This window comes from Asparagus officinalis, chromosome 7 (genome assembly GCF_001876935.1).
Source record: "Asparagus officinalis chromosome 7, Aspof.V1, whole genome shotgun sequence".
NCBI classification, from domain to species: Eukaryota; Viridiplantae; Streptophyta; class Magnoliopsida; order Asparagales; family Asparagaceae; genus Asparagus; species Asparagus officinalis.
Genome location: NC_033800.1, coordinates 118,707,611 through 118,733,010, shown reverse-complemented (window position 1 = coordinate 118,733,010; position 25,400 = coordinate 118,707,611). Strand labels below are relative to the sequence as shown.

The window sequence follows — 25,400 nt, the reverse complement described above, 5'->3', positions numbered from 1 at the left end:
CTGACGACCAAATCAACTTATCGACTCTCTTCAACAGAGCGATAGGTCCATAAAATACTGTTAGGTTAACATCATACCTCTAACAGTCAACCCCCCCCAATGAACTTGTTAATTCTTTTTCAACAAGAATAGCAAGTTTTCATTATAAAATCCCCAGTGGATTAAAAATTTTCTGGAATTATCCTAGTGATAGTGAAGAAATTTTTTGAATTTCATGCCAAGTTAATACTATACTTCTGGCACTTCCAACTTTCTTTCGGTGTTTCAAGCCACACAGGAAGAAACGACACCAAAAATCCATGCCTTCACGCATGGGGGACTTTATCTCGATCCCTAATTAGAGATAAGTCTACGCCTAACACGCGTTGCCGGTTAATCTTTCGCCGTGAAAAAGACACCAGGATTCATGCCTGGGGGAATTTATCTCGACCCCTAAACAGAGATAAGCCTGCATCTAACACATGCTGCCGGGTAGTATATTCCCGCAATAATAGCAAAGCCTACGTATTCAATATCGTAGCAGGTCGTTATTAATAACGCCAAAATCCATGCCTTACACGCATGGGGAATTTTATCCTGAATCCTAAGTAGGGATAAGTCAATGTCTAACACACGTTGTCGGTTAGTCTTTTACCGTGAAAAGGACATCAAAATCCATGCCTCACACGCATGGGGGACTTTATCTCGATCCCTAATTAGAGATAAGCCTACGCCTAACACACGTTGCCGGTTAGTCTTTCCCCGTCAAAATGACAAAGTCTATGTATTCAAAATCATAGCATCAAGACTAAGAGAGTTCATTCTCTTAGCACAACGTTACATGTGGAACGGACTTAGACAATCCACATGCTAGCCCGACTCAAACGGTAGTCGGTAAAGGCTTATCAAATCCGTTGATGGCTGAGGGTTTGCCAAAAATCCACATATTTGTAGGCCCATCAGCTTAATGGATGTGAGTCGAGAATTAAAACAGATGCGCCAAAGACAAGTCTCAAAGACTTAGTCAAAAATGCACGGAAGCCACTTCCATGTCTTAAGTCAAAACATTGAGATCAGACCCGCGATGCAAAAACTGAACGTCCAGGTCACACCCGTGGTCCAAATTCAACATTTAAGGGTGAAACCCGCATCTCAAGTTCAAAATGCAGGGTCCACCCCCACATTCCAGAAGCAGGATTATGGCGCATACATTCACACAGGTCCTGCGTGGAAAATCCCTTCAACCAAGCTGCCTTCGAAGCGAGTGCAGAGAACAACTCCCGTGTGCGGAGCTCATCAGCCCGGACCCAAACTTTGGGATCGCCTACGGAGGATGTGCTACTTCTGGCCTGGTGTAGGCTGTCTAAAAATCACAATAGATAGTTAATCCTCCATCAAACACCGATGATGGAAGTTACAATCTGACGACTTCCAGAAGGCTACAATTTGAGGACTTTCACGTAGAAGGCTACAATCTGACGACCTTCACAACAACTAATGAAAGCCCCAATTCAATAGCCTTCACAATCAACATCGGGAGTTACAATATGACGACTCTCATATTTTCAAGGAGCCAAGACGAAGATTGCAAGAGAACCATCTGTGCAAAGCTCTAGCAAAAGAGACTACAAATTGACGGTCTCTTCATATTAGAATGCAGATATCTCTCAAACCGTAAGGAATTTGGTGAAACGAAGGAAGCAAACCAAAGCCTTCGGCTTGGTTCGAATGGCCCCGTCTCGTCGAGATAGCCGATTTTCATATATAATTCGTCCAATTCCGACTTACGGTTTGAAAGCTATGACATGTTCTTCGCAGCAAGTTATGTTCTGAAGTCCGTCTGCAAGACCGGACTTTGTCAGAACATCGGACTTAGCCTGAAGCTCACCAAACCCGCCTAAGGCTCACCTCTACATCCAAGATTCAAAACGCAGAGGTCGTTCTCGCGTTCTAAACTCAAAACGCAGAGGTCGTGGCTGCGTTCCAGATTCAAAACGCAGAGGCCGTAGCTGCGTTCCAAACTCGAAACGCAGAGTTCATGCAGAACCCAACTCTGCGTTCTAGGTCCAAAACGCAGAGTTCACCTCTGCGTCTCAGATGCCAAAACGCAGAGTTCATCTCTGCGTCTCAGATGTCAAAACACAGAATTTATCTCTGCGTCCCAACTGTGCGTCTCCAATTTACAAAACGCGTGTGGCCTGTGCGTTTCCAATCTCTAGCAGAGATTTAACTCTGCGTCTTATCTCTAAGACGCAGAGTTAAGGTCCAGAACGCCAATTTAGGCGTTTGACTTGTTCAAACACAAGTTGAACGGCCTCAAAACCGTTTATCCCATGTTCTGAGGGATTTCCGCCCCACTTAGGAGCGGATTAAGGGGGTAGTTACCACCCTTAATCCCCTATAAATAGTGGAAAACTCAACTGAGTTCGGATCCTTCTTTTTTTAGGGGGGGCAAAGAAGAGATCTTCGGCTAGCTTTGAAGGGGATTTTTCTCTCATCAACAAAGGGAAATTCGGTCAAGGGCTGGCTTTTTGGACCTGAGGATTGGCAGCAAAGAAGAGCATTCGTTCTTCGACTGGAGCTTTAGAGGTCGACAACATGAGCTCCTTTATCCTTGGCTTATTAACCGAACTTTCGGTTTAAATCAACTCTTTCATAGAGATAAACTCGCTCTGAGTTATTAACTCGTTAAGAGTTATTTTTAAGACTTGCCACGCAAGTCCTCCACAGCGTCAAATCGTGAGGAGAAGGCTACATTCCAGTGAGATAGTACGGTCGGATCGTCAACGGAGAGCAAGTTCGACACAAACAATCGAAGGAAGCACTCCATCGCTACTACCAAGAAGAACCCAGTTTTAAACAAATGGGAGAATCAAATTCATTCTCCTCTCTTTTGTAATCGGACAAATGGGAGAATCAAATTCATTCTCCTCTCTTTTGTAATCGGAATCCAAATTGTAATTGATTTTGAGAGGAATACAAGTCAAATTTTTCTTTCATTGTCTTTTTACTGCAAATTTCCAACAAATAATTGAAAACCCCCTCGGCATGCTGGGAAGGTAGTAATGGACTCCACTCACAACACGGAGCCACCTGCTCTCCCCAAGTAATAGAGCTGAAGGGTCAACAATGGCGTCACCAAACAAGAACTGAGGCTTTTTCAGCTCTTCCCTAGCCTCGTCCGTCAACACTGTGTCCGTAGTCAACTCGCGTAACATCAAGTGGTGCCCATCGGTTACTCTCTTGATCAATTCACTCGGCTTGTCGGCAGCAAACGCGGGCACAGGATCAAGGAAAGGGAATCAGGGAGGCGCCGTATAGCCCGTACCTCTAGCAAGACCAATGGCTACGCCCTTCGGGAGGGCCTCATCAGAAAAATGGCTGCAAGGCAAAGCCGAAGAGTTAGAACAGAATCTACTCTTGGGGTCAGAAACTCTCTCAAGTGCCCCAAACAGGCGAATCTTGCCCGGCGAAACCAATTTCGACTGACAAGTATTGAATTCGCCTGACAAGGGGCAAATCCGCTTGACAAAATCAGAACTCACCTGTCAAGACAGGATTCGCCTTCACCCGATAAAAGTTAATTTTGCCTGTCAAAGCAGAAGTCACATTCACTCAATGAAGGCTTGGAAAAAAGGCCAGTTTCACCCAAATTGGGAAAGTTGCCAAAAATGGTAAAATCCACTGAAGAAGACGACCAGTGCTCATCTTCCCGACCTAGCATCGGTCGTCAATGCAAAGTCATTAGACTTACCTAAGTACGTCCCAGGAGCGCTGGCGGCCGTACCGACGGTGACGCCACAAGGATAGCAACTGGGACCCTTTCCCTTTGAAACACATTTCTTAGCTTTCGGTGCCATATTGAAAAGTCGGAGACGAAGCTGGAGTTCTTTCTCTCTAAAAATTTCGAGCAAGCAGAAATTCCTGAGCACAGTAGTCCTCACGGGAAGGGGACGAAGCCTATTTAAAGGCGAGACGCCTGCGATTGAGGGGCGTGGCCACGATCGAAATCAACGGCCCAGATCACTCTCAAGAGACGAGACGTTGGTGGTTGAGAGACGTGGCCACGATCAAAATTAACAACCCAGATCGCTCTCAACAGTTTGGTTTTTGGTGATTACAGAGGAACCGTCGAAATAGGGAATGGGTCGGGCAAGTCGAAACCCAGAACCCGAACCAAAATCCATGATTGAGTCTAACGGTCAGATTCGAAAACTACGGTCATGATTTGTCATTGAGCGAGGCGCACAAAAACGACGCCGCTTTGTCAAATCGCATTTAATGCGACCTGACGAGCCCACACGGCCTTAGCTGGAAAGCATGGCGTTTCGCCAACGAACACATGGCTCGCCTTCCGCCAATTCAAACTTCACCTGTGGGGACGAATTTCGCCTGCGGACATGTGGCTCGCTCTCCACCATTCCAAATCTTACCTATGAATATCTAGCTCGCCTCGCTAGTGAGAACTAGTCTCGCCTGAGCCGCTCGTTCATTTGGCCTAGTTCGCCCAAAAAGGCAAATCTCAAGTAGCCCAGCTCATCAAAAGTGTCGAGCCGTCAACTCACATGAATGGAACGGTCTCACCTACGTAATCAGACCTACCAAGCGATACAACCCATTGACACACCATCCGGGCACACCCACAGGATTAGAGAAGAAATCTTAGCATTAAGCCTAAGAGAAACTACTCGACAACTCATCATACTGAGGGAAATAGTATGGTTAGCCCGATTCAAACGGTAATCGGTAAAGGCAAGTCAAACCCGTTGATAGCTGAGGGTCTGCTAAAAATCCTAAGAGAAACTACTCGACAACTTATCATACTGAGGAGAATAGTATAACTAGTCCGATTCGAACGGTAATCGGTAAAGTCTTATCAAACCCGTTGAAGGCTGGGGATTTACCAAAAATCTCAAGAATCAATCACGAAGGGGGAAATATACACATAAGATATGGAAAAAGCGACAGATAGATAAAGAAAACATAATTCCATTCATAGCTAATTTAACAATACATTTAAAAGTTATGATGTTACATTCAAAATGAAGTCATGATAAAACAAGAAAAAGCCCTTGTAGGCATCGAAAATTGCCTATAGGTCTCCACGAACGGTTCAGTGTTAAAGAGCGACGATGAACGTCACTATCCGATCCACAGGAGTTCAATTGACGTCGATGAACGATTGAAGTGAATCGACGAACTACGTGAGACAATAGGATTTCGGAACAACGAAGACCCGGGCCAATCGGAAACCCGGCGATGTTCACAAAAAGGACAATGCCCTTCATGTCTCGATCACTTTACAGACAGTCCAACCACTAGAACGAATCGAACTCTTCGTCAAGCATCCAACGCACTTGGAATCACTCAAATCCGAGTTCGGACGAAGAATTTACGGCGAAAACAATCAAACATACGCAACGGAGCGTCTCAGGCTGAGTTGGGACACCCGGGGTGTCTCGGGAAAGTCGAAACACCCCAGGGGTGTCTAGGAAAAGCCTAGACACCCCAGGGGTGTCTCGGCCAAGCCCTGTCCGATTTTTCGGAAACAGATCTGAGTGCCAGGTAGTCCACGGATATCAACATCCCCGTCACAGGCAAAAGACCCACGCAAGCAAGAGACGATAAACGGATCTTGCGTTTATTTTCAAGAAAGTTGTAATTTTTATTTCTTTGTTATTTGTAATGAAATCAATGATGAAGGCAACTTTTGACGAAAACAAGCTGGCGACCACAGTGGGAGCCAACAGCCTCGCTGCCGAGGCTGTCGTGACGCAACCGGCATTCAAGATCCGGGTGAATGAAGAGATCGAATACGAGTTCGATCAGCAAAAGTTCGAAGAGGACCTCTCTTCCTCCTCCTCCAGATCCGCCTCTCCGAACAGGCGCAGGAAGACATCCTCTTCCAGAAATGTTCGCGGGACCTTTGGCTCGAAGATCCAAGATCCCATTGCCGCCGCCGCGCCCGCACCACGCGACGTTCCCGCATCGTCCAACGTGGTCGAGACCGCAGATCCGTACTTCTCCTCCGCCGAGGAGATGGCTACTGAAGACGCTCCAGCATTATCAAAGAAAGCACGCCAAAGACGGCGTCAATGCCTTGCTCGTCAGCTGGCCAAGGCTTTGGAGCCGATGGACGGGATCCGCTATAATGTGGATCTAAAATCCAGGCAGCGCCGGGAACAACAACGGCGAACAACCAACTCCTCCTCCAAGACAGAAACGAACGAATGGGTTCGTGTCAAAAGAACCCGTTCTACTCTCGAGGAGCGAATCCAGAAGCGCCACACCTTGCTTGCGCATGCCCGGACCCTTGTGCGAAAAGCACAAGAAATGCAAAAGGAAAAGGCAGTTAAGAGATCGCCAAGATCCAAACAAGTTTGGGTGCCAAAGGCCAAATCAGCGCCTAAGGTAAAAGCCCTAGATCCCGAACCTCCGATAAAGCCCTATCGCAGCGCGGATTTCCCCAAGTTTAGGATTCCTCTGAAAGATCGTATCGGTGCCCTGCCCGAGAATCGAGGAAAAGCGCTTGTTAAGGAAAGCTGGAGATCGTTGAAGGAGCTTTGAGCCAACATCCGGACTGGGGGTCGTACGTGACCTCCTAACAAAGGGATTTCTGCAACGGCCCGCTTGGCGGTGCGTACAAAAAATCAGGAGCCCGTTAAGGTTTCACCCTCACAAAGGTGTGATTCCAAACGTGCGACTCCTGCAGACGCCAACAAGGCAATGTTTATTCAGAAGAAAACATGTCAGACAGACGAACGCGTTATACCTGAGAATCCATGTGAGCAGCCGATGGGTTACTCCGACCGCAACGTCGATGAGTTGTACTATCAGGCTGGGGGTACGAATAAATCTCGAAAGAGAAGTACCCGGGAAGCGGACTCTCACTGTCAGTGTATCAAAATTATCAGGGCAGTATTATCAACTTGTAGCTACCCCAAGACCGCTCCGCAGAGGGTCTCGATATTCGAGAGAATCTCCGATGGAACGACGAAGCCCAAATCAAAGCGTTTCCACCAAAGATGATCGGTTGCTCGAGATTATGAATTCCCAGAAGTTACCATCAACATGGTCAACAAGGGAAAATCTCCAATTGTTTCAAGTGATTCCGATCCTAATTTCTCTCCAGGAAGCAGAGTCAATTCGGGAATAGCTCAGCTTCAGCTAGAAGCCGTCGGATATAACGATTACCAGGGGATCCATGAAGGAATCCATTCCGATGACGAACTCTCAGATTCTTATTCCACACTCGCCTCCGATGATACAACGTCTAGCATAGGACAAGCTCGAGAAGTGTTCATGATCAACACCGAGCAAATAGCCAAAATCATGGAGGATGCTCTAGCCAAGCAGAAAGAAGCATTCAAAATCGAAATGGAAATGGCTATGCAGGAGATGAGACAAATGCACGACCAACAGATCCGAGCTTTGTCAAATCAGCTAGTTGAATCCAGCCGTCGCACCCAGAACGCCGCAGTTGACAGCGATCCAGAAGTGGACGAAATCATCATGGCCGACACACCGCCCAAAAATACTGGGGGTGACCCCACTAAAAATAACGACGTTGGGGGTGGACCCACCAATGATGATAACATTGGGGGTGGCCGTATTATTCCTCTCGAGAATTGTCCAAAACAGGATATAGATGAAGCCGAAAAGATGAAGGATCTCGAAAGAAAAATTGACGCCCTGATGTCTGCTCGAGAGGTAAAGAAGACCGGCATTCCGTGTCCTTACCCGAAAGAGTGGGACTCGATCCCGTATCCAGCGAAGTTCAACCTGATCATCTTCACGCCATTCGACGGGAAGGGCTCGCCCACTCAGCATCTAGTCTACTTCAAGTCCCACTTGGGCACGATCTCCGGCAATGAAGCCTTGATGGTTCGGTCATTCATCGGCACATGTTCCTCGCTCATTTCTTCGGTGATGACGCTGAAGTGTCGATCATGACACTCTTCGATGAGAAACAAAAAGATGGAGAGTCGGTGGATACCTTCATCAAACGCTTTCGCAATCAGGCAATGAACTGTAAGGATCCCGTCACGGAGGAATTCTTCTTGCAGACTTGTCATAACAATTTGTCCATTAACATCTTGGATGTTATGGGAGTAGAGCCGCTCAAGACATGGAAGGATTTGAAGGCCCGAGGAGAGCAAGCCGAACGATTCCTCAAAAGGAAGAAGGCCGAGAGGAGCCAACCGATGGCTAATTCTCCGAACTCGAACTTCACCTCTCGTGATAGGGGCAAGGCACCTGCAGCGGCTGTTGATCAAACGTCAAAACAGTAGTCCCGAAGACAGCAGAAGACTTCGGATCAAAAGGCCCAGAAAGAGTACTCATTCAAGGACGAAGACGTTCCCGCCATCTTCGAGTCTCTTCTCGAAAACAACAAAATCAAGCTCCCGCCCATCGCGAATCAGGAGGAAGCTGAAAATACTACGGATCCAAAGTACTGCGCGTACCACAGGAGGATCCTTCATCCCACCAAGGCTTGCTTTACTTTAAAGAATAGCATCCAGACCTTGGTTGAGGCCGGCGTCATAACGCTAGGGTAAGCCAAACGGTAGTCGGACTCCGAAGAGTATACGAGTATAAACTGCTTCTCAAGACTCCGAAGAGTATACGAGTATAAACTGCTTCTCAACACTCCGAAGAGTATACGAGTATAAACTGCTTCTCAACACTCCGAAAAGTATACGAGTATAAACTGCTTCTTAACACTCCGACAAGTATAAGAGTATAAACTGCTTCTTAACCCTCCGACCAGTATAAGAGGTTAAACTGCTTCTTGATACTCCAATAGGTATATGAGTCTAAACTATTTCCTACTGTTGACGGGAAGTTCCTGGAGAATGTGTTTATGTAATATTCTTAAGGATAACCCGATCATATAACCGAATGCAATGATAAACCCAGTTTCGCAAAGAAACTGGGGGTGGATGATTCGTGTAACAGGAAGTTCCCGAAAGAATGTTAATACTCTTAGGGATCACCCGATCAATATGAACAAAGTGATGAACACTAAGTCCCCTACCGGTCAGACTAATTGATGGTGGGACCACCAAGTTCTATCAAGTTCAATCCATTCAAACTTCTGCTATGTTCGTGCACTCAACACTTTCATAGTTAGAGTCCGGATATAACCTGGTCAAACTTTCATACAGTTAGGACCACAACCAAAATCTCCTCTCGATTCCCCCAATGAACGAGAGGTCCACAAATCGGGCGATCAAACCTTCCTACAGTTAGGATTGTCTCAAACCTCCCAACTGGTCAAACCTTCTTACAGTTAGGACCACGGTCAAAATCCCCTCTCGATTCCTCCAATGAACGAGAGGTCCACTTTCAAATCGAGTGATCAAACCTTCCTATAGTTAGGGTCATCTCAAACTCCTGCTTGGTCAAACCTTCCTACAGTTAGGACCAAGACCACAATTCGCTCTCGATAAACGAGAAATTTATCTTTAGTTCGGTAATCAAACCTTCCGACAGTTAGGGTTATCCGAATCTTGTCGATTCTCGGAGTGGAGATCCCACTCTTAGTTTCATCTTTTTTGGATTCTGGGGGTGGAGATCCCACCTCGAGTTTCCTTTCCAGCTGTAGATAGAATATAAAATTCTTCCTCTTCAGCAACGGGAGATAGAATATAAAATTCTTCCTCTCCCATTTCTCAGTCTGTCTTTGCTCTTAGAAAAGACACAATTCTCAACTTCTAATCTAGGCACTTGGTGCACGGGGAATTTTATCTCGACTCCTTAATAGAGATAAGACTACGCCTAACACGCGTTGCCGGTTTAGTCTTTTACCGATTGAAGAAGACACCAGAATCCGAGTCTGGGGAATTTTATCCCGAAGCCTAAGTAGGGATAAGTCAACGCCTAACACGCGTTGCCGGTTTAGTCTTTTACCGATTGAAGAAGACACCAGAATTCCAGTCTGGGGAATTTCATCCCGAAGCCTAAGAAGGGATGAGTCAGCGCCTAACACGCGTTGCCGGTTAGTCTTTGACCGTAAAAAGGACAAAAGACCATATATTTAACATTGTGGCAGGTTGTTATTAATAACACCATAATCCGTGTCTCACACGCACGTGGAATTTTATCCCGAATCCTAAGTAGGGATAAGTCAACGTCTAACACGCGTTGCCGGTTTAGTCTTTTACCGATTGAAGAAGACACCAGAATCCGAGTCTGGGGATTTTTATCCTGAATCCTAAGTAAGGATAAGTCAGCGCCTAACACGCGTTGCCGGGTAGTCTATTCCCGTGAGAAAGACGAATTCTACGTATTCAATGTCGTAGCACTAAAAGAGTTAACTCTTTTAGCACAACGTCATGTACAGAACGGATCTAAACAATCTGCATGCTAGCCCGACTCAAATGGTAGTCGGTAAATGCTCATCAAACCCGTTGATGGCTGAGAATTTGCCAAAAATTCTATAAGTACGAGTCATCAATGCATCAGCTCTGCTAGTTGGTCTCGTGACTCGATTATCCAACAACATTAAAATAAGATCCACAAATACAGATGAATCAGCTTTAACAGTTGGTCCTGCAACCCCGACATTTGAGACCGCTATGCTCCAATACCTTAAGAGCTTAAACTGTGTATACTCCAGCAAACGTACGAGTATAAACTGTGTTAATGGCCATTCGAAACCCTAAGGGTCAACGCCGGTCAACGCGTAACCCTAGGTCAACGCCAGTCAACGTGTTGCAACAAGAGTCAACGTTTGACGATTCAAAACCCTAGGGTCAACGCTGGTCAACGCGTAACCCTAGGTCAACGTCAGTCAACGCGTTGCGACAAAAAAGTCAACGTTCGACGATTCGAAACCCTAAGGTCAATGCCGGTCAACGCGTAACCCTAGGTCAACGCCAGTCAACGCGTTGCAACCAAAGTCAACGTTTGACGATTCAAAACCCCAGGGTCAGCGCCGGTCAACGTGTAACCCTAGGTCAACGCCAGTCAACGCGTTGCGACCAAAGTCAACGCTTGACGATTCGAAACCCTAGGGTCAACGCCAGTCAACGCATAACCCTAGGTCAACGCCAGTCAACACGTTTCAACCAAAGTCAACATTTGACGATGCAAAACCCTAAGGGTCAACGCCGGTCAACGCGTAACCCTAGGTCAACGCCAGTCAACGCGTTGCAACCAAAGTCAACATTTGACGATTCAAAACCCTAAGGGTCAACGTCGGTCAACGCGTAACCCTAGGTCAACGCCAGTCAACGCGTTGTAACCAAAGTCAACATTTGACGATTCGAAACCCTAAGGGACAACGCCGGTCAACGCGTAACCCTAGGTCAACGTTAGTCAACGCGTTGCGACCAAAGTCAACGTTTGACGATTCGAAACCCTAGGGTCGACGCCGGTCAACGCGTAACCCTAGGTCAACGCCAGTCAACACGTTGCGACAAAAAGTCAACACATGGTGATCCGAAACCCTAAGTCAACACAATGTGACGGAGGTAGTTCAAAGTCAACTCAATGACATGAGCCAAACTCAATTCATCAGCTGCAGACTCGAGACTCCGACGACGGCCAAGCGATAAACGCAACGACGGAAGAACTTCGGCTATTCGTCAAAGCATCGAATAGACCGAAAATCGAAGGAGCCAAGAGTTGAAGCTAACTACAGGTCCTTACGCCGACTGAAGGCTAGACCAATCACATCCAAAGTATTCCAGCCTCTTCTATAAAAGAAACGAGTCCGGAACACTTTGGAGGGGGTATCTGTAGGCATTGAAAATTGCCTATAGGTCTCCACGAACGGTTCAGCGTTAAAGAGCGACGATGAACATCACTATCCAAGCCACAGGAGTCCAATTGACGTCGACGAATGACTGAAGTGAATCGACGAGCTACGTGAGCTGATAGGATTTCGGAACAACGAAGACCCGGACCAATCGGGAACCCGGCGGTGTTCACAAAAAAGACAACGCCCTTCATGCCTCGATCACTCTACAGAGAGTCCAACCACCAGAACGAATCGAACTCTTCGTCAAGCATCCAACGCACTTGGAATCACTCAAATCCGAGTTCGGACGAAGAATTTACGGCGAAAACAATCAAACATACGCAACGGAGCGTCTCAGGCTGAGTTGGGACACCCGGGGTGTCTCGGGAAAGTCGAAACACCCCAGGGGTGTCTAGGCACCCTAGGTACTCCCATTGCCTATAAATAGCCACCCAAGGCCTCATTTTTGAAGATCTGGATTTTTGGAGAAGTTGGCGAAGCTCTGCTGCAGTGAAGAGTGGTCGAGCGCTTCAACAGAGGAGAGGTCTTCATCAGAGTCTTCATCACCCGTTCCCCCTTTCCTTAGTATTACCCTCCGCCGGTAATTACTAAGAAGAGCAGATATCTCGTTTTAGCCGAGATAGACGCTTCAGGCTTCTAGATCTCACACGGATCGACGAAGCTCTGTCTGATTTTTTAGAAACAGATCTGAGTTCCAGGTAGTCCACGGATATCAACATCCCCGTCACAGGCAAAAGACCCACGCAAGCAAGAGACGATAAACGGATCTTGCGTTTATTTTCAAGAAAGTTGTAATTTTTATTTCTTTGTTATTTGAATTCATTTGTAACGACTGAAGTTTAATGAAATCAATGATGAAGGCAGCTTTTTCTGAAAACAGCCCTAAAATATCGACCCACTCGGTCGAACCTATGCCAGCTCAATAAAGGAGGCGAGTTCAGTTTCAGCGGTGGCTATCCTCCTTGCCCGATCTGCTTGGACCTGATCCTCCGTCTCCCTTCAGATCTTAGTCTTAAAAGACGCAGCAGTGACAGAATCCTCTTGACGAAGCATATGAAGGGCCTACATTTCCCTTTCAACTGCTCCGAGAATGCTCGCACTTTCGAGTTGTAGACTTTTCAGAGCCGCCTCTTCTTCCATGAACTGAGCCTTTATTCTAGCGATGGTAGAGACGAAGGTATCAATCTTTGCCTGCAGCAGACGCTGCCGGATGAGCAGATCCATGACAAGAGCCCCCTTTCCTGATAGGTCCCTCTCCCGAATCTCCCGCTCCTGTGTCCTTCTGATACAAGCCTGAGCCACGAGCTGCTCTACGTCCTGCTCCGAATCATCCCGCAGTAGGACTTCCAAGCGTGCCAGACGTGACTCAAAACCAAGGAGACTAACCAGACAATGCGAGGCCTCTCGAGCCTCGCCCATACACCTGAGAGCGGCGACGCGGTCCATCAGGAAGGGCTTAAAGTATGCATAGGTTCTCCAGCCGAGGCTAGTAATAGAGACTGCCTTCTGCAGGGCATTTTGCAATTGCCTGAGGATGCCCTGTGCAGATCTGGAACTCAGAGAGGCAAATTCCTGACCAACCAAAACCATGGCAATGGGTTGGATCAGAGGGACGGTCCCTTCGCTAGGAAAAGGAGACTGAGAAGACCGCTGAGGGGAAGCATAAGTGTGTTCCTCCTCCTTGTTGTCCGAAAGAATGATGGATTCAGGCCGGACAGCCTCCTTCTTCCCCTTTGGACCGTATGTTCCCATTACCGAAGCCATTTCGAATCTAGGAAGTTCGAGTTTTCTCTAAGGAGGTTCGAACGAGAGGACTTGCGAGTGTAGTGATCCTCCTGCAAAGAAGATGAATCGACACTATATACTCAGGATCTTGACCGTCAAGATTCGCTGACCGCTTAAAGCAGACAATTTCGATTCGACGGTTCCAATTAAGCACGGAATGGCCAAGATCGGGTGACTCACACACGATCTCTTGTCGGATCAACGGTTGAGATAAAAAACATCTTCGGATCCGCCCAATTGAGGAGAGCGCGCGAAGACGAGGCATCGTCTTAATTAACAAGCATGGGAACTTCCCCCACGGACATGTGGCTCGCTCTCTTGGGCCCAAATTTCATCTAAAAAAAGGGGGAGCCCAACTCGAACGGCACCAATCTTGCCTGTGTGCACTCGCACCGCTTGAATTCACCCAAAGGTCTCTACCTAGCCAAGGGAGTCAAATTCGCCTTAACTCATCAAAAACCTCTTTATTCAAAGTATTCCAGACCACACGCAAGTTGGTTTAGGTCTAAAAACTTTAAAGGGGGTCTTGTAGGCGATAAAAATTACCTTTGCAGATATGCCTAAAATCCGCCTGCGTATTCGAGTCGCCCGCACGACTTGAAAATTGGGCTCACCCGTGTGCTTGACTCGCCAGCATGAACCAAGACCACGCGATCACCAAATTCGCCTACATCTGAGCAATCCGCCAAGTGATCAGAAACTAGCCTGCAAACTTGACTCGCCCTTGTGAGTTAAGTTTACTCAAGAGCTGAACTCGCCTGCATGCCCAGACGATCAACCAGGCGATCGGTAAACTCGCCAGACTCGCCAGACTCGCCAGAGTACCTGGCGGTCGTAATATCACGTACAGGGATGGGCCTTCCCATTTCCCTCGATGTAAAGGGAAGGAGCATAGTACTCCGAGCCTATCAAGCGACCGTCCATAGTACGAGCGACCAGTCGAATCCACGATGTCGCTACACTCGCCTGCACGCTTGACTTGCCCGCATGAGTTAAGTTTACTCAAAAGCCGAATTGGCCTACGATCGGTAAACTTGCCAGACTCTCCAGAGTACCTAGCAGCCGTAACATCACGTACAGGGATGGGCTTTCCCATCTCCCATGACATGAAAGGGATGAGCACAGTACCCCGAGCCCATCAAGCAGTCGGTCATGGTACAACTGAGAAGCATGGTATCTCCCAACAGTACATGGTCACATCTCATGATTCAAGGGATTGACCACACCATCTCTCCTCTATTTAAGAGTCTCTCCAAGCTACAGGAAGGAGGTTCGTAGTTAATTGATTAATCCAATCAGTTAGTCGGACCATTAGCTCTCAACTCTCAACTCTCGACTGAGTTGACAACAGGCTCTTTGCATGATTTTTGCACTGTAGCATCTTTCCCATCTCTCCTCTATTTAAGAGTCTCTCCAAGCTACAGGAAGGAGGTTCGTAGTTAATTGATTAATCCAATCAGTTAGTCGGACCATTAGCTCTCAACTCTCAACTCTCGACTGAGTTGACAACAGGCTCTTTGCATGATTTTTGCACTGTAGCATCTTGAGAATCGAGCGAGGCGTCCTATTACTACCAAAGTCCCCATGTTAAACAAGGAGGGCCTACTCTTCGCTTCTATTATAATTTTGATTCATTAGTTTGTAATAAGCTATTCTTATCAATACAAAAGATACCCCCATTTCAGGAAATCAAAATTTACACCTACAGGGGTATCTTCTCTAGAATTTTCAAAATCATTAGAAAGTCATATCTCTTATGTAGAGTAGTCATTGGTTGCTCATAAAGTGGCTATTAATCATAATCAATCATGCAAGAATGATCTGAATCAAAAGATTGTAAAATGGAGAAAGAAGGTTCAAAGTTTAGAGAGGAAGATTGAGTTGGCAGAAATTGAATTAAAAGCAATTGACACAACAGAAGCACGTTTGAAGAAGCCCTTGGACAAACAAGAAAATTTTATGCAATTGCTTCATCGGGCACAACAAAGTTCTCCTAACATACAACATCTCAATTCCGAGAACGAAGCATGTTCAACCAGCTTTAAAACCTTATAGCCTATGTAATGTCCTTTAAGAGATAATTTCTTTTTTTAAATAAAACTTATTTATTATATTGGATCCTCAATCTTTTACTTTCTTGATTTTCCCCTTATTTCTTAATTTTTCTCTTATTTGTTTCTTGATTTTATTTCCTTCATCTTTCTTTCTCCCATTTTTGTTAGTTTTGTTTACATTCACTCTTTATCACATCTACTCTTTATCTCTTCACTCTCAATCTCGTTTTATTTATATTTATATACTATCACTCTCACTCTCTTTATCTCTCCACGACCAACTTCATCACTTATAATTGTCACACACACAACATAAGAATCGATTTTGATTTTCTCCTACAAGCACCTTCCTCGTGGGATCGATAACTTTTTATACTATAACTTGATGGTTGTGCACTTGTAACTTTAGAGGTATTTATTTATACCCCATCAATGAATATGAATCCCTACGCAGAAATCATGGTCGTAAAGACTACTCAAGATGGGATATCTATGGTACTAAAAATATGAGGATTGATTTATCATCTTTCAATGGGAAATTAGATATAAAAGTTTTTCTTGATTGGATTGATGAGGTGGAGAGATTTTTCGGGTACTTGGAAATCATAGAAGATTAGAAGGTTAAGTGAGTAGCCTATTGACTAAATAATAAAGCAGTTTTTTTAGTGGCAATCATTATGCAAAGATCGAGCCCATCAATAGAAGCAAAAAATCTGATCATGGGCAAAGATGAAGGAATTGTTGAAAGCTCGTTTTCTTCCTATACATTATTATGTGTTCAATCAACATTCTACTTCAAAATCTAGCTATGGTCATGGAAGGATTAATGAGCCCCAATTTAATCTTGAGCAAGACCCTGGAGTTGGGAAGAGCATTTAAGTAATAGCAAAGAAAGAACAACCACCTTCTGAGCACAGTATCTTTCGCACGAGATGCACTGTGATGCAGAAGATTTGTGATGTTATCATTGACAGTCACAGTAACAAAAACCTTGTCTCTTAGTGTATGGTGAATAAGTTAGGTTTGAAGACAGAGAAGCACCAACCTTCCTATAAGATCGACTGGATTCGCAAGAGCAATGATGTGCAAAACGATGAGATATGTCGGGTACATTTTTCTATCGGCCATAACTATGTCGATGAGGTGTTTGTGATGTGGTCAGGTCAAGATCGATACTTGTCATATTCTTTTAGGTAGGCCATGTCAGTTAGATATTAGTGTCACTCACAGGATCAGAGACAATGCTTGTATCTTCAAGAAGGATGAACGTCGAATTGCACTCATGCCTCTTCTAGAGAAGGAGTCATCCATTATAGAGACTACTGATAAGAAGAAACTTTTAGTGGTAGACAACAAGACTCTAGCTAAAGACTTAAAGCAATCTGACGAGGTTTACGCGTTAGTTGTAACTAGAAAAGGAGAACATGTCCCTACTAAAATTTCTCCTAAAGTGCAAACACTCATTATGCGTGAGATTCATGATGCTGATGGTGATATGATAGAAAAGATGGATATTATGAGTGATATTCCCAAAGAGGTTGCGATCGATTGCACATATTGATGTTGTCCTGATGGAGGAAAATGATAAAATAGAGAGTGAGGCAATTGATGATATGTGTGAATTGCTTAGTGGAGGGCCCAAAATAAAGGAGATGGAGTTCGAGAGAAATTCTTCTTTTGAAATAAAGAGTGTCAATGATTTCAACAAGATTGAGATGAAACTTCAGGTACAAGAACATGAAAAGCAATAATAAAAATATTTGAAAGAGTTTTTCAAGTAATCTGTAGATCCACAAGCTGTCAGTCACATTAAAATAATGTAAAAAAGATTCATTTAAAAGTTTGATTTATAAGAAGCCCTAGCTCAGAAGGTAAAAGAATAGATGGAGAAGATCAATGCTAAGTACAAGGCGGAAGCTGATCAACGCAGGAGAAGAAAAATGTTTATCAAGGAAGCTGTTATTCAAAAAAAAATATAAGGTCCAGGTCGAGCTTCTTTCAACAAGGGTAGACTGATATAGGACGCATAACGATCAATTCATGGAGAAGTTGGACCTTCACGAGTCAAATGCCGATATAGATGAATTATTGACTGACTACGGAGAAATAACTATATATATCTCCCAATTTGGAAGGTAGATTCTAACATATTAGATATAAAAATCGCATATCTCGATGACACAGAGTCAATCAGCTTGGCAGAATCTCACGATTCCATCTGTATCACCCATTTTGACAGGATTTCAAAAATAATTAGTCTTTAGTTTATTTTTAGTAATAAAGTTAGAGTCAATTTAGATTAGGAAATAAAATCAATTTTGATTTAATTAGGACTAATTTTTTCCCTCTATTATAGAGAGTCTTTTAGGTAGTTTTAAATTATTTCTTTCTTTTAGGAATTTTGTTCTTATTAGGAGTAGACTTTGTCTTTCTATTTAAGATAAGGATTATAAATTTTATGAATTAGATCACTTTTATCAATAAAATTTCTCTTATTATATTTTCTTCATGGATTCAGAGATAGTTCTTTGTGGATTTAGAGAACGCCCCTTCGTTGATTTCAAGGTTTATCACTTCTGTGTCGCGTTAAGGAGTAAAGTGTTGACAAGGTCCGATGAGTCATTAAGACTTTCGCGGCATGTAATCATGACTCAGACCATGCATTTAATGTGATGATGATTGGTTGTCAGCGAGGGGGTTTGAGAATGACTGTCTTCCGTCTTGGTTTTGCGAGAGGGCAGAGAAAAGACGTCTTTCGTCTTGACCATCGAGGGAGACGAGAAGTGACGCCTTTCGTCTCGGTCATCGAGGGGGACAAGAAGGGACACATTTCGTCTTGGCCTCTGAGGGAGACGAGAAGTCATGTGGATCTAGTTGGTGTATAGTCTGGTTGAGACGTGTGTTAGCCAATTGATTGTGATTAACACTTCATTATTTCTATGGCACAACAATAATATATCTAGAAAAATTACGGCATGACTCAAATTGAAATACTTTTCATAGCCAATTTCGGATAGATAAGATAAAATATCACATATTAAATGAACAAGTATCATAAAAGGATATTAGAAATTTCTATGATTTTTTAGGGTACTAAAGCAACCATTTTATTATTAAAAAATTACAATGATCAATTTTTATTATATAGTTTACATGTATTTGCACGTAAAATAATGCTAGTAAGAAGAGAGTTTTTTGAGAGACCCCGTAGTTGAGGGGGTTTTCTAAAAATTAATCCTAGGAAGCATTCTGTTCATTTTCCGATAGCAGAAAAGGCGAAATAAAGTTCGCGGTGTAAAAGTACGCGTGATAAAACCCCTCACATACCGCACGAGTAACGGACGGCCAACATGAAGCCACGTCACCCGTAGACAGTTTCGTCGCCGTGATATTCGCGCGGGGTAAAGCGCTCTCGACCTTTAACCAACTCCCTTTAAAACCTCTTCGCTATTCTCGGATCTTTTTTTTTTTAACTTCTCTTTCTCGCTTCCCCTTTTTCTTCTTCGTCGTTCTTTAGAGGACTTGTTGTTTTTTTCTAGGGTTTGAAAAAAGCTTCTCTTTTTTAGAAAAAAGCGCAATGTCGAGTGAGAAGGACAGGGAAAGCCATGTCTACATGGCCAAGCTCGCTGAACAAGCCGAGCGTTACGAAGGTGACGGTTCGATCCTCCATTTTTTCCCCCCTTATTTTTTTTTCTATATTTTTTTAGGTAGATTTGTAAATTTTTTTAGTTATGGGCTTCTTAAAATTGATCGGTTAAATTTATTAAATTTATGTTTCATTTCTTTTATTCATCAGGCGTTTTGTATTTTGTATTTAGGTTTCTTTCGGGATTAGACTTTTGGCTTCAACCGTTGCCTTCTCCGACCTATTTATGTTAATCTTAGTACTGTTACTGATCACTAGTGCATATATTGATTGATTAGTAAATGCAGTTATTTAAAGTTGTACTCGCTTTCTTATCTGGATACACTATGATATAAATTTAGCAGTTAATTTTCTGGTGAAAAATGTTAATAATAATGACACTATGAGTCACATAATTTTGCTTTTTGGTTGAATAAACAAATTATGATACATGGAAGAGTAGTTAGGTGATCTTGGACTTCCAATCTTGGAATGGCCCTGGTTGCCTATTCGAGTCAACAGTATATACCTCTGTCAGGAGTTGGAGAAATTTCTCCTTCATATTAATTACTATAGGGGGATAACACGTTGCACAACCACAGTTCGGATCACAAGTGCCAAAAATGGAAAATGGTCCAACTCTTGATCAAAGAGCTGGCGCTGGTGAGATAGACAGAGAAAGCCTTGAACCCAAAGAGTCCGATGACGAGGATCTAGGTGTCAAGATTGGTGGCTGCTCTTGTCAACAAAGACAGCCACCGAAAGGTAAGGGATCAAGTGTCAAAAAGAAAAAAAAAGGGAAGAAAGAAAAAATGGTCCTCTCTCCATAATGGATATCCTCAATCAGTGTATTCAATCCTTGTGAGTGTTCTTGAGAAGAGAGGCAAAATCAGAGAGTGATTTTGTGAGGAAAAATTCTAGAGATATTTTTCTTGTGAGTTGTGTGTAAAAACATTTGTAAATTTTCTTCCCTTAGTGAAAGATCTGCAGTAACCCGTGGACGTAGATAATTTTGTGCCGAACCGTGTTAAATTTATGTGTGTTGTTATTTCGCTTTATTTTTTCGCTTTCCTGCTATTCTGGTGATAAGAAAATCTTGTGCTGTACAACTTTTTCCTAACAACTGATATCTGAGCTTTGATTGTGACGTTTGTCAACTTTCTGCAAGATTACTATTCATGTGAATAGTGAATTTTATGAATAGTAAATTTTATCGGCGATACTGGTTGGTCGACAATAGTGTTCTAATACACGGTGGTTCACAGAAACAGTCAGAAATGATCAAGAGGATTCCAGATTCGAGTAGGAGCGATGGTTGCAGACGAAGAAAATGTAAAAATTGAGAAGTTCGACAGTGCGGACTTCGGCTTTTGGAAGATACAGATCGAAGATTATTTGTACTAAAAGAATCTGTATCAACCTCTCTTATGAAATAAGGCAGATGACATGAAGGATGAAGAGTGGGCTCTTCTCGACAGACAAGCCCTTGGAGTTATCCGATTGACGTTATCCCGTAACGTTACTTTCAACATAGCAAAGGAAAAGATCACGGTAGATCTGATGACGGTTTTCTACAGCATGTATGAGAAGCCCTCTGTCTCAAACAAAGTTCACTTATTGAGGTGACTGTTCAATTTGCCGATGATAGAAGGCGCATCGGTAGCTCAACATCTCAAAGAACTCAATACAGCCACAACCTAGTTGGGTTCAGTTGGAATTAAGTTTTATGAAGAAGTACGAGCATTGATACTTTTGTCTTCTCTACCAGGAAGTTGGAATGCTACTTTCATGGCTGTGAGTAGCTCGTCGGGAAACAATAAGTTAAAATTTGATGATGTTCGTGATCTGGTTCTTAGTGAAGAAATTCGACGGAGAGAATCGGGTGAAGCATCAACCTCCTTAGCCTTACACACGGAGTCTAGGGGAAGAACTTTAGAAAGAAATTTAAATCATGGCAGATCAAAATCTAGATGGAGCAAATCTAGATCGGGAAAGAAATATTTCAACTGCTATAATTATGGCAAGAAGGGTCATTTCAAGAGGGAGCACAGGACACCGAAGAAAAATACCGGCGCATAGGAGTTTACCAACGTGACCGAAGAAAGAGGTGATGCTATGATTTAAAGCGTCAATAGTCCGATTAAATCATGGATTCTTGATTCAGGGGCATCCTTTCATGCCATCCCATGTTAAGAAATCATGGAGAACTACGTCAGCGGTGATTTCAAAAAGGTACATGTAGCAGATGATGAAACCTTGAATATCATTAGCAAGGGAGACATACGATTAAAATTGTCAAATCAGACCACGTGGATGCTGCAAGGAGTGAGACATTCTTGACCTTAAAAGGAATTTGATCTCTATAGGACAGCTTGATGGAGAGGGTTACTATATAATCTTCTCAGGTCATGAATGGAATATTACCAAAGGAGCACTCGTCATTGCTCGAGGTAAGAAAACTGATACTTTCTATGTAACCTCTAACTTAGATAATATTATTACAGAAACAGATACAGATAAAAAATTAAACCTATGTTACCAAAAGCTTGGCCATATGAGTGAGAAATGGATAAAGACACTTCTGTCAAAAGAGAAGCTGTCGGATCTGAAGAATGTAGATGTCGGCCTATGCGATGATTGTATCTTTGACAAACAGAAAAAATTAGTTTTGCAAAGATTGGCAAGACACCCAAGGCAGAAAAATTAGAGTTGGTTCATACTGACGTATGGGGCCATCTCTAATTCCATCTCTTACAGACTCACTGTACTATGTCACCTTCATTGATGATTCTATAAGGAAGGTGTGGGTCTATTTTTTGAAAAAAAATCAGAAGTCTTTGATACCTTCAAAAAATGGAAGGCCATAGTAGAAAATAAAATTGGTTTGAAGATAAAACGGTTAAGGTCAGACAATGAAGAAGATTACAAAGACAGTAGATTTAAAGAATTTTACACAAACAACGGGATCAAGATGGAGAAAATAGTTCCTATGACACCGCAGCAGAATGGCGTAGTGGAGCGAATGAGCAGAACTTTGAATGAAAGTGCCAAAAGCATGAGGATACATATCGACTTGCCTAAGTTCCTATGGGTTGAAGCTATCAATACTGCAGCCTACCTAATCAACAACGGGTCCTTAGTTCTCTTAGACGGTGGAATACTGAAAGAAGTTTGGAGCAAAAAAGAGGTAAATCTTTCGTATTTAAGAGTTTTTAGTTGTATCTCTTATGTACACATAGATTCTGCTGAAAAAAATAAACTTGATACTAAATCTAATAAATGTGTTTTTATTGGTTATGGTGGTGATGAGTTTGGTTACCGATTTTAGGATTATAAAAATCAAAAGATCATCAGAAGCAGAGATGTCATGTTCAATGAGAATCTGACGTACAAAGACAGATCAACTGCAGAATCAAGTAGCTCCAGTATAAAAATTAAAATAAAGGAATTTGCTAAATTTAAGGAGATTTTTAAAAATGATGTTCATACTAGTCCTGAAGTAGTTCAAGAAGAACCAAGCACGTCAGAAGTGAGACGCTCCTCCAGAATTCCTAAGCCAATCCAGCGTTATTCGCCTTCTTTGCACTACTTGTTGCTGACTGACAGTGGTGAACCGGAGTGTTATGATGAAATAATACAGGTGGAGAATTCAGTCAAGTGGGAGTCTGCTACGTAAGATGAGATGGACTCGCTTATGTCAAATCAGACGTGTGACTTAGCTGAATTACCATCAGATAAGAAAGCTCTTCATAACAAGTGGATTTACAAGATCAAAGAAGAGCATGATGGGAAAAAGCGCTACAAAGCAAGATTGGTTGTCAAAGATTTTTCAGCAAAAAGAAGGTATTGACTACAATAAAATTTTCTCTCCGGTCATGAAACTGACTACAATCAGACTGGTGTTGAAAATTATAGTTGCTGAGAATTTACATCTTGAGCAGTTAAATGTAAAAACAGTTTTTTTTTATGGTGACCTGGAGGAGGATATCTACATGAAACAATCAGAAGGTTTCATAAAGACAGGCAAGAAAAATCTAGTATGTCGTTTGAAGAAGAACTTGTATGGATTAAAACAAGCTCTCAGGCAATGGTACAAGAAGTTTGATATCTTTATGGACAGCAACGGTTTCACTATATGCCAAACAAATCATTATTGCTATCTCAAGAGGTTTGATAATAGCTTTATTATTTTATTGTTATACGTTGATGACATGCTCGTTGCAGGTTCAGATTTGCAAAAAATTATAAATTTGAAGTAAAAATTATCAAAGCAGTTCACAATGAAAGATCTTAGCGCTGCAAAGCATATTCTTAGAATGAGGATCAAGAGAGACATAAAGTCTGGTACTTTGATGTTATCACAGTCTGAGTACATCAACAAAGTACTCTCCAGATTCAATATGCAAGATGGTAAATCAGTGAGTACACCTTTAGGTGTTCATTTCAGACTTTCCAAAGAGCTGTCACTGAAGACGGAGAAAGAGCGTGCACACATGGCGAAGGTCTTGTACGCCTCAGCAATTGGAAGTCTGATATATATCATGGTTTGTACAAGATCAGATATTGCTTAAGCAGTGGGAGCTGTTAGCAAGTACATGAATAATCCGGGTAAGGTACACTGGGAAGCAGTCAAATGAATTCTCAGATATCTATGGGGTACCACAGGTAAAGTATTTCGTTTCAAAAGTGGAGATACAATACTAACAGGTTATGTGGATTCTGATTTAGCAGGAAATGTTAATATCAGAAAGGAAACTACAGGGTATGTCTATACTCTAAGAGGAGACTGCAGTGAGTTGGGTTTCTCAACTGCAGAAGATAGTTTCTCTCTCCACAACTGAAGCAGAATATGTCACTGTTACAGAGGCCAGCAAGGAAATTGTTTGACTTCAAAGTTTCTTGGATGAATTAGGCAAGAAACAAGAAGACAATGTCTTATATTACGATAGTCAAAGTGCTATTCATCTAGCGAAGAATCCGTCTTTTCATTCCAGAACGAAGCACATACATGTGCGGTATCACTTAATCTGATCACTTCTGGAAGATAAAATTTTGAAACTTGAAAAGATAAGTGGAGCTCAAAATCCGACAGACATGCTAACAAAGACGGTGACTGCTGACAAACTAAAGTTGTGTTTAGCTTCAGTTGGCCTGCAATAGTATTAAGACAGGAAAAGAGCTGCTGCATAGATCGAAATGTGAAGACAGATTAAAATCAGTCTTCAAGTAAGAGATTGTTAAGATGGTGGTTGCTCTTGTCAACAAAGACAGCCACTGAAAGGTAAGGGAGCAAGTGTCAAAAAGAAAAAAAAGAGAAGAAAGAAAAAATGGCAGGGAGCAAGAGTCAAAAAGGGAAGGAAGAAAAAAGGAGGGGGGTATACGCAGGCTATAAAAACCTCCCTGCTCTCTCCATAATGGATATCCTTAATCAGTGTATTCAATCCGTCTGAGTGTTGTTGAGAAGAGAGGCAAAATCAGAGAGTGATTTTGTGAGGAAAATTTCTAGAGATATTTTTCTTGTGAGTTGTGTGTAAAAACACTTATAAATTTTCTCCCATTAGTGAAAGATCTGCAGCAGCCCGTGGACGTAGGCAATTTTGTGTCAAACCACGTTAAATTTGTGTGTGTTATTATTCCGCTTTATTCTTTCGCTTTCCTGCTAATCTGGTGATAAGGAAATCTTGTGTTGTACAAGTTTTTCCCAACACTAGGGACATCTAAAAAGAAAACCCCGTGTGAAGAGATCAAAAAGTGAAGGAAAGGAATCAAGAGCATCACAGAGAACCATTCGAGAGAGGAGCTAATGTAGTCAGATATAATGACGAGAGGCTTTCCTGAAAGGGATGTTGAGGAGTAGCTCAATGGAGAGGTTGGAGGAGGGGACTAGAGGCTGAGGGATTTAAGGAGCTTAATGGGAGACTGAACGATTTGGAGAAGGGACAAGTAAGAGTGTTACAGACTCAGAAGAGGAGACTAAGGAGACAAAAAGGTTTATATATCGTTATTTAAGCATTCGATTACACCTAGAGAACCTCAGGGCAGGAAAGAACATTAGTATGGTTGATAGGAAATTGTGATTGTTAAGTAAGATTAACAGGACAAAAGTTATAGAGTTGACAAATGCAAGCCTTAATACTTGGAGTGAGGACATTGTTAATCAATCCCTTAGACCCCATGAAGTTTCCATTAG

General features: G+C 43.0%; 1 protein-coding gene across 2 annotated transcripts in view; it reads left to right on the top strand.

Annotated features, from left to right (window-relative positions):
• Positions 19,060–25,400, top strand: part of LOC109849273 (14-3-3 protein 7-like) — a 9,414-nt gene continuing 3,073 nt past the window's right edge. The window contains exon 1 of one of the 2 annotated variants that reach the window (XM_020419083.1): positions 19,060–19,235. In XM_020419083.1, coding sequence (XP_020274672.1) covers positions 19,163–19,235 — 73 coding nt within the window. In that variant the 5' untranslated portion in view covers positions 19,060–19,162. Of the gene's footprint in view, positions 19,236–24,638; positions 25,200–25,400 lie in introns of those variants that run through there. The other variant, XM_020419084.1, reaches the window with a different exon arrangement.